General features: G+C 37.7%; 1 protein-coding gene across 2 annotated transcripts in view; it reads left to right on the top strand.

The window, feature by feature from the left end:
* The window catches only part of LOC138249793 (retinal guanylyl cyclase 2-like), a 361038-nt gene that overhangs the window by 203497 nt on the left and 141706 nt on the right, over nt 1–15835 (top strand). For both annotated transcript variants that reach the window (XM_069203899.1, XM_069203897.1), the window contains exons 6-7: nt 2449–2545; nt 3416–3535. In XM_069203899.1, coding sequence (XP_069060000.1) covers nt 2449–2545; nt 3416–3535 — 217 coding nt within the window. The remainder of the gene's footprint in view (nt 1–2448; nt 2546–3415; nt 3536–15835) is intronic.

Raw genomic sequence — 15835 nt, 5'->3', positions numbered from 1 at the left:
TCAGACCAGCAATTCAAAAAACAACTTTACTAAAAGATGTGTTTTAAATTGTAAGTCCAGAGAAACCAAACTCTGATAATCTATCTGTTTCCAGTGGGAAATTACACTCAAAGGTTGTTCTAAGGGAATTCCTATGTTATCCTATAACAGAGATAGGCCTTGCAGTAGTGAAAAACGAATTCAGTAGTTTTTCACTACCTGGACATGTTAAACCTAAAAATACATGTTCAACAGATCCATTAAGGCACATTCAATCAGAATCAGCAAGTTTGAATTATAAATTGTCTTTTGATGTTCACATTCAGTTTCAGTTTCAGTTCAAACATAATGCATGAATACTCAAGACGCAAATACGAACATTCAAATGCATCCAAACTCTGAGCACAACACTCAAGCACTCACTTTCTGTTTGGTAGACGTTTAAAACATTTTGTACTTTTAGTATGAATGTGCCAATCTATATGTTTTGCATATCATGAAGTTGCAAAATGTAGAATTGGTTTGCTCCAATTTAACCTTTGATAAAATTATTCTCTCCAAAGCAACTTTCACTATCTAGCAAAACGTTGATTTCAAAGTTATTGTGTTCTCCAAATCAAGTTTCAAAACTTCTAAGAATGTTTTTGTGTTTAGGCAGACAAAATGTAAATGAAATGAATCATGATACACAAGTGAACATTTTCAATTTTTTAATACGTTTTTGGCAATGCTAAAGCAAACAAGCATTTGCCAACCCAATAGCTTGGCTTTCACATTTTAAAAGCAAGCTCTTGTCAATGTGGTTCTGTCAGTAATTGCATATGATTTCTAGTCAAAGTCCTCTCTTCTTTCAAATAAATATGGTACTAACCTGCAAATCGCTCTAATACTGAACACCCACAATCAGGCCGTGTGCATTCAGTTAAAATAGGCTTTCAAAGTGGTGTGGTACCTGAATATAGTAACTAAAATAGTGTCTGAATGAAACACTGTGTCTAAATATCATTTAAAAAAAGATAATCGAATTGGACCTAACAATAGAAGATCTCCACCCAATGGGAGATCATTCTGTAAACAATAATTAAGCCACAATTCTCCGTCAGACAATATTTTTTCTAAAGATATTCTGACATACAACCTCCTTAGTGGGAAGGTAAGGGATTCCTTCTCATTAAAGAGAAAGTTTGATTTGTCATGCACAGAGATCCCTTCTGTTGATATGAATCTGATAGGAACGTAAGATCAGTTTACTAAATGCTGCCTGCCGGAGTCAAGAATAATTGTTGATTGACAAAAAAAACGTAAATCTACGTGTGAAGTTTTGCGCTTCCCATGGGCCTTGTTTTACTTGCTTTTGGTATGCAACTCACAAATGTTTGCAGAAATTTTCCTGGAAAGCTGCTCCATTTGCAGTGTTCTAGGCTCACTACTAAGCAAGTCTGTGACATAATGTTTGTGTTTATTTTAGTATGTTGTGATACGGCATTAAACACGCAATAAAAATCCACATTATGGAAAGCGGTGTAATTTATTTATTTGTTGTTTGTTTATTTATTTATTTTATTCCACTGAAGAAACCCTTCCCTCTACGTTCCTTCAAAGTTTATAGGTGTTGCATTCCATTTCACACCCTAGAAAAGGATTAACTCTATCCCTTGCCCAGGAGAAAATCTTGAATGGTTTCCTAGAATGAAAAGGTCTGGAGCAAAGTGTGTGAATTCAGCGGTGGCTCCTCTGGTATGGCAGCAGAGCGTCTCTACTTCCCCCCACCTCACCACCTCCCAGCAGCAGCTGCAAAACTTTTACAAGAAAACTATAAGAAACTATGTTGAGTGCGCATGTATGTTTGGCTGGCCATTTCGGGCCGGTCAAACACACATGCACATTAGGCTCTCTCTAACCCGGCTCTGCGTTGCCAGGTTGGAGACTTCCACTCTGCCTTGGGGCACCCTGGCTGGGCACTCCATTCAATCCTGATACTGCTTTCTTGCTGCAGCGTTAGGATTGGACGTAGGGCAGGCTGGGAACCTGTGCCTGTGGTGGAGGAGTGGAATGGCGCAAAGGGTAGGTTTTTTTTCTTTTTTTTGTCCCGCCACTGCCCGCGCTGCCTCTTTTCCCTCCTGTGACCTGCCACTATATGAATGTCCAAAAAGTGTTAGGCATTCTCCACCCCTTGCTTTGGACTTACCTCTAGGAAAATTACACTAGTGTAGGGTAATGTTCTTCAGAAGTAAACATTTTTAATGGTACAAGATATCATTTTGTGCTTACCACACACTTATAAATCCTGCTTTTTGTAGATTTATGAGCTCAAGTGGCTCTGCAAATCTTGCCCCAGAATACAGATGGATGAAGCAATTGGTTGGAGGTAATACAAGTGCTGAGCAGTTTCTAGCATTCTCTGTCTTACTGTGACCCCTGCAATTCTCAGAATATTACACAGTTTGATGAGGATTCTCTCTCTTTCAGGCATAGTATTCGGCAGATCCAGTTGGTGAAGGGACCAAATAGAATTTTATTAAGCCACGATGACCTCACGTTCATCAACCCAAAGTTAAGCATAAAGGTAAGTGCATTGTGAAGGAGACGTTTTTTTAAACATACACCTAGCACATGTGCATACACGTGCATCCAATTTATTCCATTTCTAGGACAGCTAATAGAAAATCAAAGATTTCAAATTTTCTTAAACATGCAACATGCAGTGGTGTAACATAGTTTTTTTTTTTTGCAAACAATGAAAATGGGCCCTCCATCCCTCAGTTTGGTATTAAAACACCCATAAATGTGATACTGTGCGCCCTCACACCTGTAAACCCCAGTACCTGCTGCACCAATGGTACCCATGCCCAAGGCAACATGTCCTGGTTTCTTAATTTAGAAATATTACTGCGTGAAGCACCTACCTAGGGAAACAGATGTGTGGCAATTCTCAGGCAAGCCCATTTATTTAAATGTGCGCATCCATGGCAATAAAAATAAACAATAACATGCATGGACTTATTAAGGGTATAATGTAGGCCTTGAAATTGAATATCAGAAATATTTCAAACATAACTGCATAGTTGAATCCATACATACAATTGTACCTTAGAATATTGACTCTAGTGACATTGACATATGCCAATATAGTGGACCAAATATCGAGGTACAAAATATCAAAAGGTAAGCATATATGTAGGTGGAATATAGATTTGATCTGGTTAATTCCACGTCTATGCTTCCTGAAGATGTATATTGATATTGCCAAGCTAGATATGTAAAGAAAATCAACACATACTTATCTTTCTATAGTTTGTCCTTCGATATTGTGTTTACAATATTTGTTGCCATCAAAATTCCCACTTGATAATCCCTCATTGTCTCAAGTCGGCTGATAAGCACTAATCGCATGCATCATCTGAGGCTGTTTACATTTTGTTAATTTTTTTTCCAGAAACTCAACCTGGATAACATGAGTGACTCTGATGGGAAAAGCACGAGATCTACAGCTATGTCTCTGTCAGCAAAGAGCATTTCTGCTACATATGAGAACTCCAACGTGGCTGTGTATGAGGTAGGAACAGTGTGACTTTGCAGCTATGAATGCTGTTCATAATTACATTGTCTGTCGCCAAAGGTTTTCCTTCAGCTCAAGTAGATTTTTGGCGATTGATGCAAAAAATATTGTATCCTATTGTCAAGTGCTCATGATAAATGTGTCCTACAGTCCTGGGTATGCAAGATAAACGTACATGCATCACATAAATATAAATTATGAATAATTAGGAGTGTCTAGGAAATTGTAGTAAGCAAGTTAAGAATCGGTGGAAGATCCCTGACCGTATGTGGCCCTCATTTGTGGAATGCCCTACCCATTAATTTTGAGTCAATTTCATCTCATACTGGCTTTAAACTTGAAAAACATTTCTCTTCTGTTGTCATTTGGCCTATTCAGTGGCCTTGTCCTCAGTTTTGTATAAATGATAGCGCCAAGATACCCTTTTTCGGTGAAAGATTGTGCTCTATAAATATTCATGTATTCATTCCTTCAAAGGTGTCATATGCTCTAGAATATGGAAATGTAGCTTACGCCCACAAAGTGGTCATTTTTCAGATGATCAGAAACATTTGAGGGGGCTCTTCAAACAAATATCCCAGCAGCAAATTTACTCAGATGTACCTTCTGCGAGTTGTAGAGAATGTGAAGAGAACTGCACCTGTCAATGCATTATTAACAATTAACAATATGTTTTTAGGAAGGGTGACATTTAAGAGAAGTAAAATTTGTATAAAAGTAGTACTATAAAAAGTATCAGATTTTTCCAAAGTATGTGAATGCATTATATGTATACTGCAGCACAATGCAGTTATAGGCTTAGGAAAATAAGTGAGTTACCAGTTGTTCAAAATGTCATCAATATGCATGGATAATGCTTTTAGTGCACATGTATGACATGATAAGCATCAACATTTAGGTGACTTGGTATAAAGTTGGGAGTTACATGCACAAGCTGGGTATTGCGCACACGAACTGCGTATACACATGAACGGCACATTCTTCACTTTACACACTTCATGGAAATCTAAAGAAATCTTGCTCAAGAATCTTTTCAATTACCATATTTGTGCACACCAGACATTAGCCTGTTACTTCTTTACACCTCTCCTAAAGGGAGTAATATTCAGTGAATAACAATTCAAGTAAATAAATAAATCAACAAAGCACATATGTGGTATAAAAGATGAGCTGAGACATCAACCAAGAGGGTTCTGCTCTCCAAGTGCACCACCTCTTTTATAAAATGACATCATATGTTCTCAGTTCATAAGTTTGTAACTGTATTGGTTACTGTAGGCAGCAATGTCACTGAAAAATCTGAATTTGCAAGTTTTAAGAGCTTGATGAAAATGACAATGTTTGAAGTTCAGTTGGCCATATGTTGTGTTACTGAATGAGAGAGTAGAAGTGCTCTAATATTTTGCAAGAAACCAGAGGAATTAAGAATAAATATCAAAAACGGCATTCTTTTTAATTCGGCAAGTTGGTGTAATAATTAAAAATCAATGTCCTGTATAGGGAAGAATACTGACTTTCTAAGGAAGAAACACAATATTAGTGTATTATTCACTCATATCTAGATGCACATGGAGACATTGTGTACTGGGCTTTTCCAGAGAAACGGAAACTAAGTTTGGAGGTAATTGACTAATCAAGTGCAGTTTTTTTTTGCCAAATAAGCAAAATTACATTTCCGACCCACCCTCTCATTGCATTTTCTGCATGTGGGCCACACTTCTGGTGGTGTATCGCCATGTTTTTGGCCCTAGATGGGATGGTGAAAACACGATTTGCCCTGCACCTGGTGCAATTCAGGCCTTGGTGAACATGATAAACTTTGGCCATACAGGATTGCATATTGAGGTCAAACACATTGACCTACAAGAATATCAACTGTAGAATATCTAATACCTCTGTATAATTAAGGCTGCCTTGCTTGAGATATAAATGTCAAAATATAATCTCTAGTGTTAATAATAAAAAAAATTACACCTAATATGACAGTTTTTATAAGTGCTGTCAGGCGATATTTTTAAGCTATTTCGATATATGGAATAGGTTGAGTGACCAATTAAAACTTTTAATACTCTTTTACAATACTTTTATTCTGTGTTATTTTTTTTACAGTCAACAATTTTACAACATAAATCATTATAGTTGATGGCTGTGTACATTGTTATAAACTATGAGTCAAGCTCCTTCATTGATCATTTTCTCAATTTCCCATCTACAGATTTTCTAGTCTCTCAATTAACAATTGACCCCTTACACTACACTTTTGATCTAAAGTGATGTGTATCTAATGGGTTCTGAAGGTTTCAAGTTAACACATGCCATATATCTAAGGCCTCAGACAGCTTCTCACTTTCTTTTGCTAATTTCATTCTTATTTCCTCTTCTAATGACCATTGTCCACATCTCTCAATCAAGCTTCAAATCTTAGTGTTTTAGGGCTTAACCAGTGTATAGCTTTTACAGAGCAGGACTATGAAATGTAGGAATTTTCTCTTTGTCTTGTTTTTTGTTTGTGTGTCTCCTATACCTAAGAGACACACTTGCATTTGTAATGGCAGAACTGTGTGTATACTTGGTTTATATCTAACTCCCATTTCCAATAGTCATGTACTCTTAGGCAATCTGATGTGAAATGGTAAAATATTGCTTCTATTTGATTCCACTTAGAGCATTCAACTCTTTACATAGGATTCATTTCTCATTTATTTCCTACTAAGAACCTTAAATTGAAGCAGCCTGAATCTTTTTACTAGCTGTTCAGCCTTTATGTAATAGAGATCTTCCCACATTTTGTCAGTGAATGAGGTTCACAATCTGTTTCCCATTTTTATTGAGCCTTTTGTCTGGGATTTGTGTTATCCATTCATATGGCTGTGTATAGTCAGGTTATAATTTCCCTACCTTGGCCTACCTTAAGTATTAACTCTAGTGAATATGAGATTCTTGTTACCGCTTCCAGCATTCCCCATATCATTCTTGTGATTCCGCAGATTGCACAATATTGTAAAAACTGTCCAGTCGTCAATTGGAAAACTTCTACTTCTTTCTCTGGTGATTCCAGCACCTCCATCTCATGCAGATTTCTTCACTGATGAACACCCTCCTCCTCATTTTCAATCTCACAATGCTTAGTTGTCTCTCTATTTTCCAATACTAGGGCTTGCTCTGCACAGGGAATTGTGGTACCCAATCATACTTGGAATATTTTCCACACTTGTCATCATATTAATTACGTGGGTGTTTATCCCAGTCTATGTTGCTCGCTTCAAACAAGCTTAATGCCAACTCATTGTTTGGTGGTATCCCTCTTAGCAATCCATTGTATATGCTGTATTCTTCATCATACCAACTAATGGCATACTGCAACTGAGCAGTCTCTTAATATGTCTCTAGATCCGGAAGCCCCAGATTCCTACTTCATATGTACATTGCAATATCTCACTTTTTACTCTGCGTATTTTTCTTCCTCAGACTAGCCTCATCCCAGCTTACCTTAATTTCCTGAGACCAGTTTGTGGAATTGGGGCTGTGGTATATTGAAATAGATTTAGAAATTTAGATTACACTGCCATTTTAGGTATCACTATCCTCTCTGCAATGGAAAGTGGTAGTGTTGTACAGAATTTCATAGACATATTGATGTCTCTCAGTAGCCATTATTGTTTTGAATGCATTATTGTGACTCCGAGATGTCTGAAAAAATCCGGCTCCCATAGAATTTCTGCTTTCGGTTCTGTCTACTGGTGTCTGCTTCAGTGCCCCTACTGGACAAATTTTTTTTTTTCCTTAATTATACATAACCCAATCTGTTTACGAAAACCTTTCAGATCTTGCATCAGCAGTCCCACTAACTTTGCCGGTCTCACTAACTATTCAAGCAGATTCTCTGCACATATAAAGAAACCTCATATGCTTGTTCATATATCTCTATTGCCCAATCATTCCATGTCTGTATTAGCTGACATACCAATGGATCTATTGCATGGGCAAATAGGAGGAGTGTCATGGGCAACTCTGTCCAGTCCCTCTTTCCAGTTCCTATTCTTCTAATATAGTGTTGTTTGTTCTTTCTCTGGCAAATGGATTTGATTATAGTAGTGAAATCAGGTTCATGAACAAGTGGCAAAAAATCATAATTGCAACATGCATAGCCATGACACTGTGTCAAATACCTTCTCAATGTCAATTGACAAGAGGACCATCAACACTTATTAATATGATTGCTAAAAGTTTTCCAAAGATTTTATTATCTAATTTGAGCTTCAATAATAGTCTGTATGCCTTGTGATAAGTCATGTCTGTTCCCTGCTTTAAAAATTATTAGAGTGTCTCTTAACATTTTTGGTAAGACATCTTTTAATACCACCTCCTGATATACTTGGAGTAGCTTGTTTGTTGCTAGGTCAGTGTATGCTTGGCATTATTCTGCTGGAGCCCATCTGTGCCCAGTGATTTGGATGCTTTTAGTGTTTTTATCAGTTCTGTTACTTCTTTTGATGTTACTGTTTTTTTAATGACTCCCTTTGTTCCTGAGTTAGCCTCTATATTAATACTGATAATACTTTTAAATAGTTTAGTGACAGTTTCACACAACATATTTTAGCACAGTATGTAATACAAATCTAATGTGTTCATTGATTTTACCTAGCATAATTATTAATGGGCTAAACAAATTGAAGGCCTGATGTATGAAAATATGTTTTTGTGATTCAGTAACAGCATAGTAATTAAATCACTATCTCTGAACTGCTTAATAGTGTGTACTACACATAAATTATACCAAAAAGCAAATTCCTGATATTTGCCAACCCTAAATAAGAATTTACAAATTGCAAATCTTTGGTGTCAGTTAATGATAGTATCCTAGTCCCTGGAAGTTATTTACAGCCTGTGAGAAGAATACACCTTGCCTCTGCATTCTAAAGGTCTACGGAATGTCAAGCCAGGAGGCACTAGACAAGTTTCCAAGAAGAGAAAAAGAAAGTGCAATGGTAAAGAAACAGTAATATTGGTTCCAGAATGAATTGCATAAAGTGACAGATGTTTAGGTTTTTTGAAAGGCCTCACTAATAATTCTAGAGGCTATTAAAAGGCAAATATGGACAAGAATTCAGAACTGATTTGGTGCTATGGGGTCACAAGTAGGAATGTGGAAGAGACCAAAAACATTGGTGTGACCTAACGTCCTGAGCCAAAGAAAAACTAGCCAGCATGAGACAGGAGGCTGCTGAAACAGGTAGTGGAAAAATCACAGAAACACAATGATATGCTTTAGAGCAATTAATTGAAACATCTTTGCAGCCAGAGGCAGTAACAGAAGTATCATCCACTGACTCCTCAAGTTCAAGCAAGAAAGCAACTGGTACATTAATTTTAAATTTGCACTTAACACATTACAACACCACTATAATAGCAAGATGTGATTTACAAGAAACATTTTATCCAAAGAGATTGTAATCATATTTTACTTATAGCACAATCAGCGGATTGAGGTTACTGATGTGTACTTAAAGTTAGGTCAGAGTTTCCATAGGAAGAATGTTTTTTGTTTTCCTAACATCTTTGGTGCAGTTTAACAAACCTTCACAAAAATGTTCACAAAAAAATTCATTCACTTCAGCTGTTTCCTGAAACGTTCTGAGGTAATCCATCAAGCGGGACCAAGAAAAAGAGGGGGTCCCCAAATACATTTTCATCAAAGAAATTCCCATATGACTTTTAAGTAGTGACAGAAAAAAACAGCTGAACAGAAGTATACCCAATTTCGCAGAAAGTTAGGTCTTTACTCAGAAAGTATGCATTTTGTGAGTTTGTGTAAATCTGTTCAGTCGTTTTTAGGAAATTAAGCTCAATATATAGTGATTTCTTGCAGGTACGTACTCCAGTGGTAGCTCAAATTAAATAACATAAAGCAAAGTGATTGTCTGAGTGGGCATCAATAGCAATGTTGCAGCAGCCTTTGTAGGACTCAGAGACTTGGTCTCCTTATTCTGAATATTTTATTTTTAATAAGGTATAATAGGGCAGGGTATGGGCACCTTGACCCACTCGCTCTTACCTGGGGTCAACATTAAAAAGAAATTGTGCTGGTACGATGAGGTAATGCGGAATTACATTGGGACTCCCCGTGGCCCTATAAGTGGTCACGCAGATGTACAGCAGAGTACGGCAAGAGTGTAAAAACAATAAAAAATTAAGATTGTACTTTCCCACAGTACTTTGGAGTGCTGTTTATGCAGTGGTATTAGGGGAGTACTGTGCAACAAAAACAAAAAATGTGGGGTGAGTGTCTGGGGGGGGTGGAGGGTTGTGTGATTGTGGGGGGTTGGCCATCAACATGGTGGTGGCTGTGCACAGGTAGTGGGCTCATTCCATGCTTAGTTACAGACGTAGGTGAATACAATGAAAAAGCTTAAGGGTAAAATGGCAATATATTTTAGTATGGTAATAAGATCTTACTTTAAGTAAGAAAAACATAAAACATCGAAATTCACTGAATAAAACAAAAGTTAATGTGCTGTCATAGTTAGGCATGGCAAAAAGGTCTTACCTTCAGTTAAAGAAAAACAAAGATATTTAAAAAAAAAAAGTGATGTTATAGTTAGGCCTTATAATAAAATTAAATCTATGGTTTGAAAACAAAGGAACACTTAATTTCACAGGTTATAGTTTACTTAGCTAAGCATATCTTGCACTCCTGCCATGCAATGCTTTTGACCTCATATATTACATAACTTGTGACATGTTAAATGCTATCATTGATCACAATCACCATACACTCCATGATCATCCACCACCATACACTCCATGATCACCCACCACCATACACTCCATGCCCGTTTATCTCACTCTTGCTGATTTTTCATACCATATTCTCTCTTTTAAACTGTTTTTCAGTGTTATTATTCCTCTCATTTTCCCCTCTTCTGCTTTGCTGTTCTGGGTGAAAAGCCAATGATTACAAAATAAGTCCCAGTCCCAAAAATTAGAGTGCTGGTGAACCCACCTGCAACCACCAACTTAAATTAAGCACTGGTGATCTCTTACTAGAAAATCAAAATATGAATAATATGTCTTGCTCATGTATGTAAAGTATTTGCTATTGTACATTGTTTTTCCTTATTTGGCATTTTTATTACAACAACAAAACAATGTCATTCATTTAGTTTACATTTACTTTAAAAACACTTGTATTTAAGAGAAGAATTATCGAAACATATCAACAGACTACTATCTAAAAGCATATGTCTTTGACACGCCAATCCTCCGTGCTCATTCTTCAGCGGCCCTGAAAGCATCCTGCCCTGAGGAAGGAGGTCAAAGCAGATGTTCCTGTTCATAGTCTGATTCATCAGAAGCTGATTCACCGGCATGCCTTCTCTTATTCAAATACTGAGCAACATCGCACACACGATTTAATTTTACAGCAAGCTGTTGTATCATATGCCAGTGCACCCCACTTTTATGCAGACAGCAAAACCTCCTTTTAAGCAAATCAGTTGTTTGTTCTATTACAGGTCATGGTTACCTGTGCGCGTGATTGTATTTCCCCTCTCCCATAGTTTGTGGACTAAAGAATGATGCTAGTGTCCACGGGCATAAGGAATCTGTACTGTCACCTGTAACATCCATTATATATTTACAATTATATATATATATATATATATATATATGCGCTTCCTGGAATATGTTCTTCAATATCAGCGATGGGGCAAATTCATCACTGATGAGGTCTGATACATTACACACCACCTGCACATTGAGAGTGTTGACTTTTAATATTTCCATAAATGTAGTCAGTTCCAGAGTAAGATAGAGAGAGGTAAACTACACAATACTTGAATGTATGTATGCCTAGCCTCACTACACTGGGCGTTCCTCTCTAAAATACGCTGCAATTCTGTAGTCATGTTAAAAGTCGCCTTTATTAGTACATATATTGCTACTATACACCTCCTCACCTGTTTGCTCAAATAAGGTCACCCACAAACTAAAAATGTTTCCGCTTTTCCTCCTTCTGCCCTGTTGTACTCTGAGAGTGTGCATCCTTCCCACCGTAATGTAGAGTGCTGCCATTGTGAAAGTTGCTGTTGCTTTCTGGGCGAGCTTTTATACTTAGCATCATGTTACAACCTGTTTCATCTTCATGCTAATTTATACTTGCTATTTGTTTTTTTGTAACTCTTCGTAATTTGTGAATGTTTATTACAAACATATTGCAACTCATTAGTTGGAACTCACAATTTTGGAAATGTTACAAAAATTACAAATGGAGAAATTGATAGATTTAAAATATGTTAAGCAGTTTTACCGAAGTTATATGTAACACACTGCACTAGCCATTTCTACAATTGCAAACCTGTTTTAGAAATTGTTTGCAACTTGCAAATCCTTTGTACATCAAGTCCCACGATTTTAGCTACTTTTTAACACAAGTTAGCGAACTTCGATTTTTAGCTCAAAGGTTACTTTCAAAAGATTACAGCTGGCTCTAGCTACTTCACAAAACATTGCTTCTAAAGCCCAGGTTATTTTTATTGTTGCAGCTATATAGGGCCAGATGTAGCAAAGGGTTTTTCCCATTCTGTGTCAATGGGAAAATGTGTTCGTACATATGGCCCATAGTTATTAAGTTCTGAATTGAAGGTTACCACAGATTGGTAGTCATAAAGTGCATTTTTAATGAAGCTTCAGGAGATACAGAAACCCACGCCAGCTACCACGATCAGCAACTGTCATCTGAGGTGATGTTCTGACACAGAATTCCATCCTAGCAACATCTCTAACATTCTAGACATCACGAGGAGTCATTGCATTACATGTACAGAATACCACAATAGTACTAACATTTTAATTTACAAAATTATGCACTGAGCAGCTACACATAATTGTTTAATACACATTTATTGTTGACTTACACATTAGTGATAAAACATGTTTTTAAAAGGTATAAAGGGGGTTATTCTAACTTTGGAGGAGGTGTTAATCCGTCCCAAAAGTGACGGAAAAGTGATGGATTTACCACCAGCCGTATTACGAGTCCATTATATCCTATGGAACTCGTAATACGGCTGGTGGTATATCCGTCACTTTACCGTCACTTTTGGGACGGATTAACACTCCTCCAAAGTTAGAATAACCCCCAAAATGCCTTGTGTTTTTTCTTTTAAAGACACAGTAGCAGGCTATGTTGCAGTTTGTGCCCTAGACTTGGGAGGAGAAACTTTCTCCTTTCTCTGCATGCATATATTTTAAATTTGGTAAGTACATACATGATAATTAATTTGGCAAATGGTCAAGCGTGTCTATTTAATTGACAAAACGGTTTGAGCTAATAAGGGGTACATAATGTTGGGGGCTATTTACGAGGCCTCATCACTACTGAGGTCCAAATATGAGTTGTCTGGGGTCAAAGAATCAAACATATTCAGATGAAACATAGCAGAAGGATGGACTACTTACAAGTAAGAGCTCATAGGGTGTGTGTGGGGGTCCCCGGTGTGCCAGTCCAGACTAATTTATCTCTTGAGGTAGGTCTACCCTCAGATAACATTTGCTGAGAGTAGTTGTCTATCACTGTTCCACCAAGTAAAGAACAAATGTATGTGTCCCAAGATCATACTTTAACAATTACTATCATATTATTATCAATGTTGTTAGTATGAGTAGTAGCTGTAGTAACAGTAGTTGCTGTAGTAGCAGCAGCAGTAGCACTATGAATGTTATTGCTGGCATTTGGAGACAGCAACATTCATGACTACTGAGCAGAAGCAAGAGGAAAGTGTAAGTGGACCTTTCTGAGAAATTAACACAAGGAAGGCTGTATTTAGTGACTTTCTATAATACATGTAAATCATATACCCTTACACTTCAAAAATCACAAACAAGGCATTTATATTTATGACTAAATTTAAAGTAATAGTAAAGAAATCCTAGAGCTTTATAGAGAGAAATTTGGGAGCACAATATAGGAGGTGTTGGCCCTTGGCTGATGGGCAGACAACACAGGACTTGGGTAAATTGAAAGGACATGCCAAGAGTCACCAAAATAAGGCTGTGGATTATCAATGTAATACATGCTGAGTACATTCAACATAACATATAATAAATAGACAGTCATATCAGTGCTGGATATAAAGTCAAACTGTACAAAGGACTGGATTTTGGAATTATGATAGACATAAGTGAGGCAAATTGGTGTTTGTAGAATGTCCACTGCCACTGTAGATGGTACTACTTCTCCACGAGATGCTACCAATGTCCTTGAAATGTTGACTGTTTTTAAAATAATTAAGGCATACATGTTAGCCTATTCATTACCTTAAAATCAGTTTTGGTTTGGTTTGCAAAAATCAGTGCATGTGTTAAAAGTGTCATATCTCTACCCATCTGTAGTGGGAGGTAAGAGTGAGACACAAGTGTGGATTAGGGTATTCTGTTTACAAAGAGGGATCTGTTTTCTGACTTGGTCTGATGTTAGGATTCCCTTAGCTGGCAGGACACACAATAGGTTAGGATGCCTGGTGGTGAAGATATGCTGTCTAAGGAGGGTGAGACAAAGGCTCAATCCAACTCAACCAAGGGCTTTGATATCAGTATTATGGAGAATGTCTCTTTCACCTGCCTCCTTTTGCATTTCCATTTGTTCTTGAGGGCACCATATTGCGTGAGTTCACCCTCAATGCATTGATGGAGTCTGCCAATTCCTGGCCATGGCACCCTTTACAGTTCCACTACAGTTTTATGGATGCAGACAATGTAGTGCCCTGTAATGCTAAACTACAAAGAAAATTACAAACTCTGCCTCCTCCTCAGTGATGTTCCTCTTCCTTTTGAGGGTTGTCTGCATCCTGTTTGTAGTGTCACATAGTCCAAGGGGAACAGAAAAGAGACTATGGACTGTACTTTATATGCTTTGAATGATAATGTGCGCCAGGTGTTTGTGATTAGGTCAGGTAAGTGTTGATTTCTTACTGTCTTCCATTCAGACCTCAGAGGTGGAGATCTCCCCAAAAAGGAATATGGTAAAAATCTGACCACAGTCGTGGTCTAAGGAGCAAATTTCTCATTATTTATGCAGCAAGTTACCTTGATGTGCTGCTCTTTGTGAAATGGATCGGGCAGGAATTTGCATATTTGCCATGATACAGTGCATTTCTGTCCTTTCCTTGTACTGGTGCACAATGTTCTGCCTTGAGCCAATACAGGTACCCTTGCACCATGGTGCACAGGTGCCCGTGTTACTGGCAGGATTGTTTTAGGAAGAGGCATCCTCATGCACAAAAACAATCCTCAGAGGCATTTTTATTTGTCCAAGTGTGCTGCAGAACACTTAGAAAGAAGAGACAACTTGAAGAAATAAAGATATTTGTCCTTGTTTTGCCTCCCCGGTAAGGCGTAGCATTTTGACTCACTCCCAGGTTTACCAGTGTTGGGAAAATCTGGGAATTTGCCAAAATCAATGGCTGAATGCGTCGGAACACCCGCACTTCACCCACGGAACACTTCACTGAGGCACAGTAACAAAAGTATGTGATTTATACTGAGTGCATTACTTAAGATTTATCAAGCCACTCAGGGCCATGCAAGGTGGCCTTGCATGACTTGATAAATCTGACTTTGTTGTTGTGTCACCCTTGGTCCCCCTTGTGTGATGCAAGGGTGATGCAACACAATGATAAATATGCCCCTTAATTTCCATTGTAGAAGGTTCCATCTCTTCATGTGATTGGTGAAGAGTAGTAATTCTACTACTAGGTGGACCTGGAAATTGATGAATACCATCCATGCAAAGATCTCCTCCTAGGCGTAGTAGAGATCTATGCATGTGGATATCTGTGCATGAGCATTTCCCTTTGTGAATCGGCCCAAAAACATCCAGCTTCCTATCAGTAAAAGTCCACCAAGCACTTAACCCTTTCTGTTTGGGCCAGCAATATATGGGTATTCCAGTTTTTGACGTTTGGGGACTAATTTGCATGAAAGAGTACGTAAAAGAGTACTTCAGTAACACTACTTTACATACTCAAAAATGCCTTTGTGAATAAACTGCTCCCCCTTAATCAAGATTTTCAATATTTACATGAAAACGTGCAGAGGAGGCTTAATTTTTTAATTCAGTAAGAGTGGCAGGTAGCATATGCATGAGTTTTTTAAGTGTGCATTACTTATTGGGGCTGCAGTATTACTACTTGATGTCAATTCTGCTTACAAGTCAGATTGGCTCCCTGGCAAAACTCAAACTGTACAGATCGCTGCTACAAAAATTTGCCATAAAATCTTTAGGAACTCATCTGTTGG

This window comes from Pleurodeles waltl, chromosome 8, assembly GCF_031143425.1.
Source record: "Pleurodeles waltl isolate 20211129_DDA chromosome 8, aPleWal1.hap1.20221129, whole genome shotgun sequence".
NCBI lineage: Eukaryota > Metazoa > Chordata > Amphibia > Caudata > Salamandridae > Pleurodeles > Pleurodeles waltl.
This window is presented reverse-complemented; position numbering and strand designations above follow the sequence as displayed.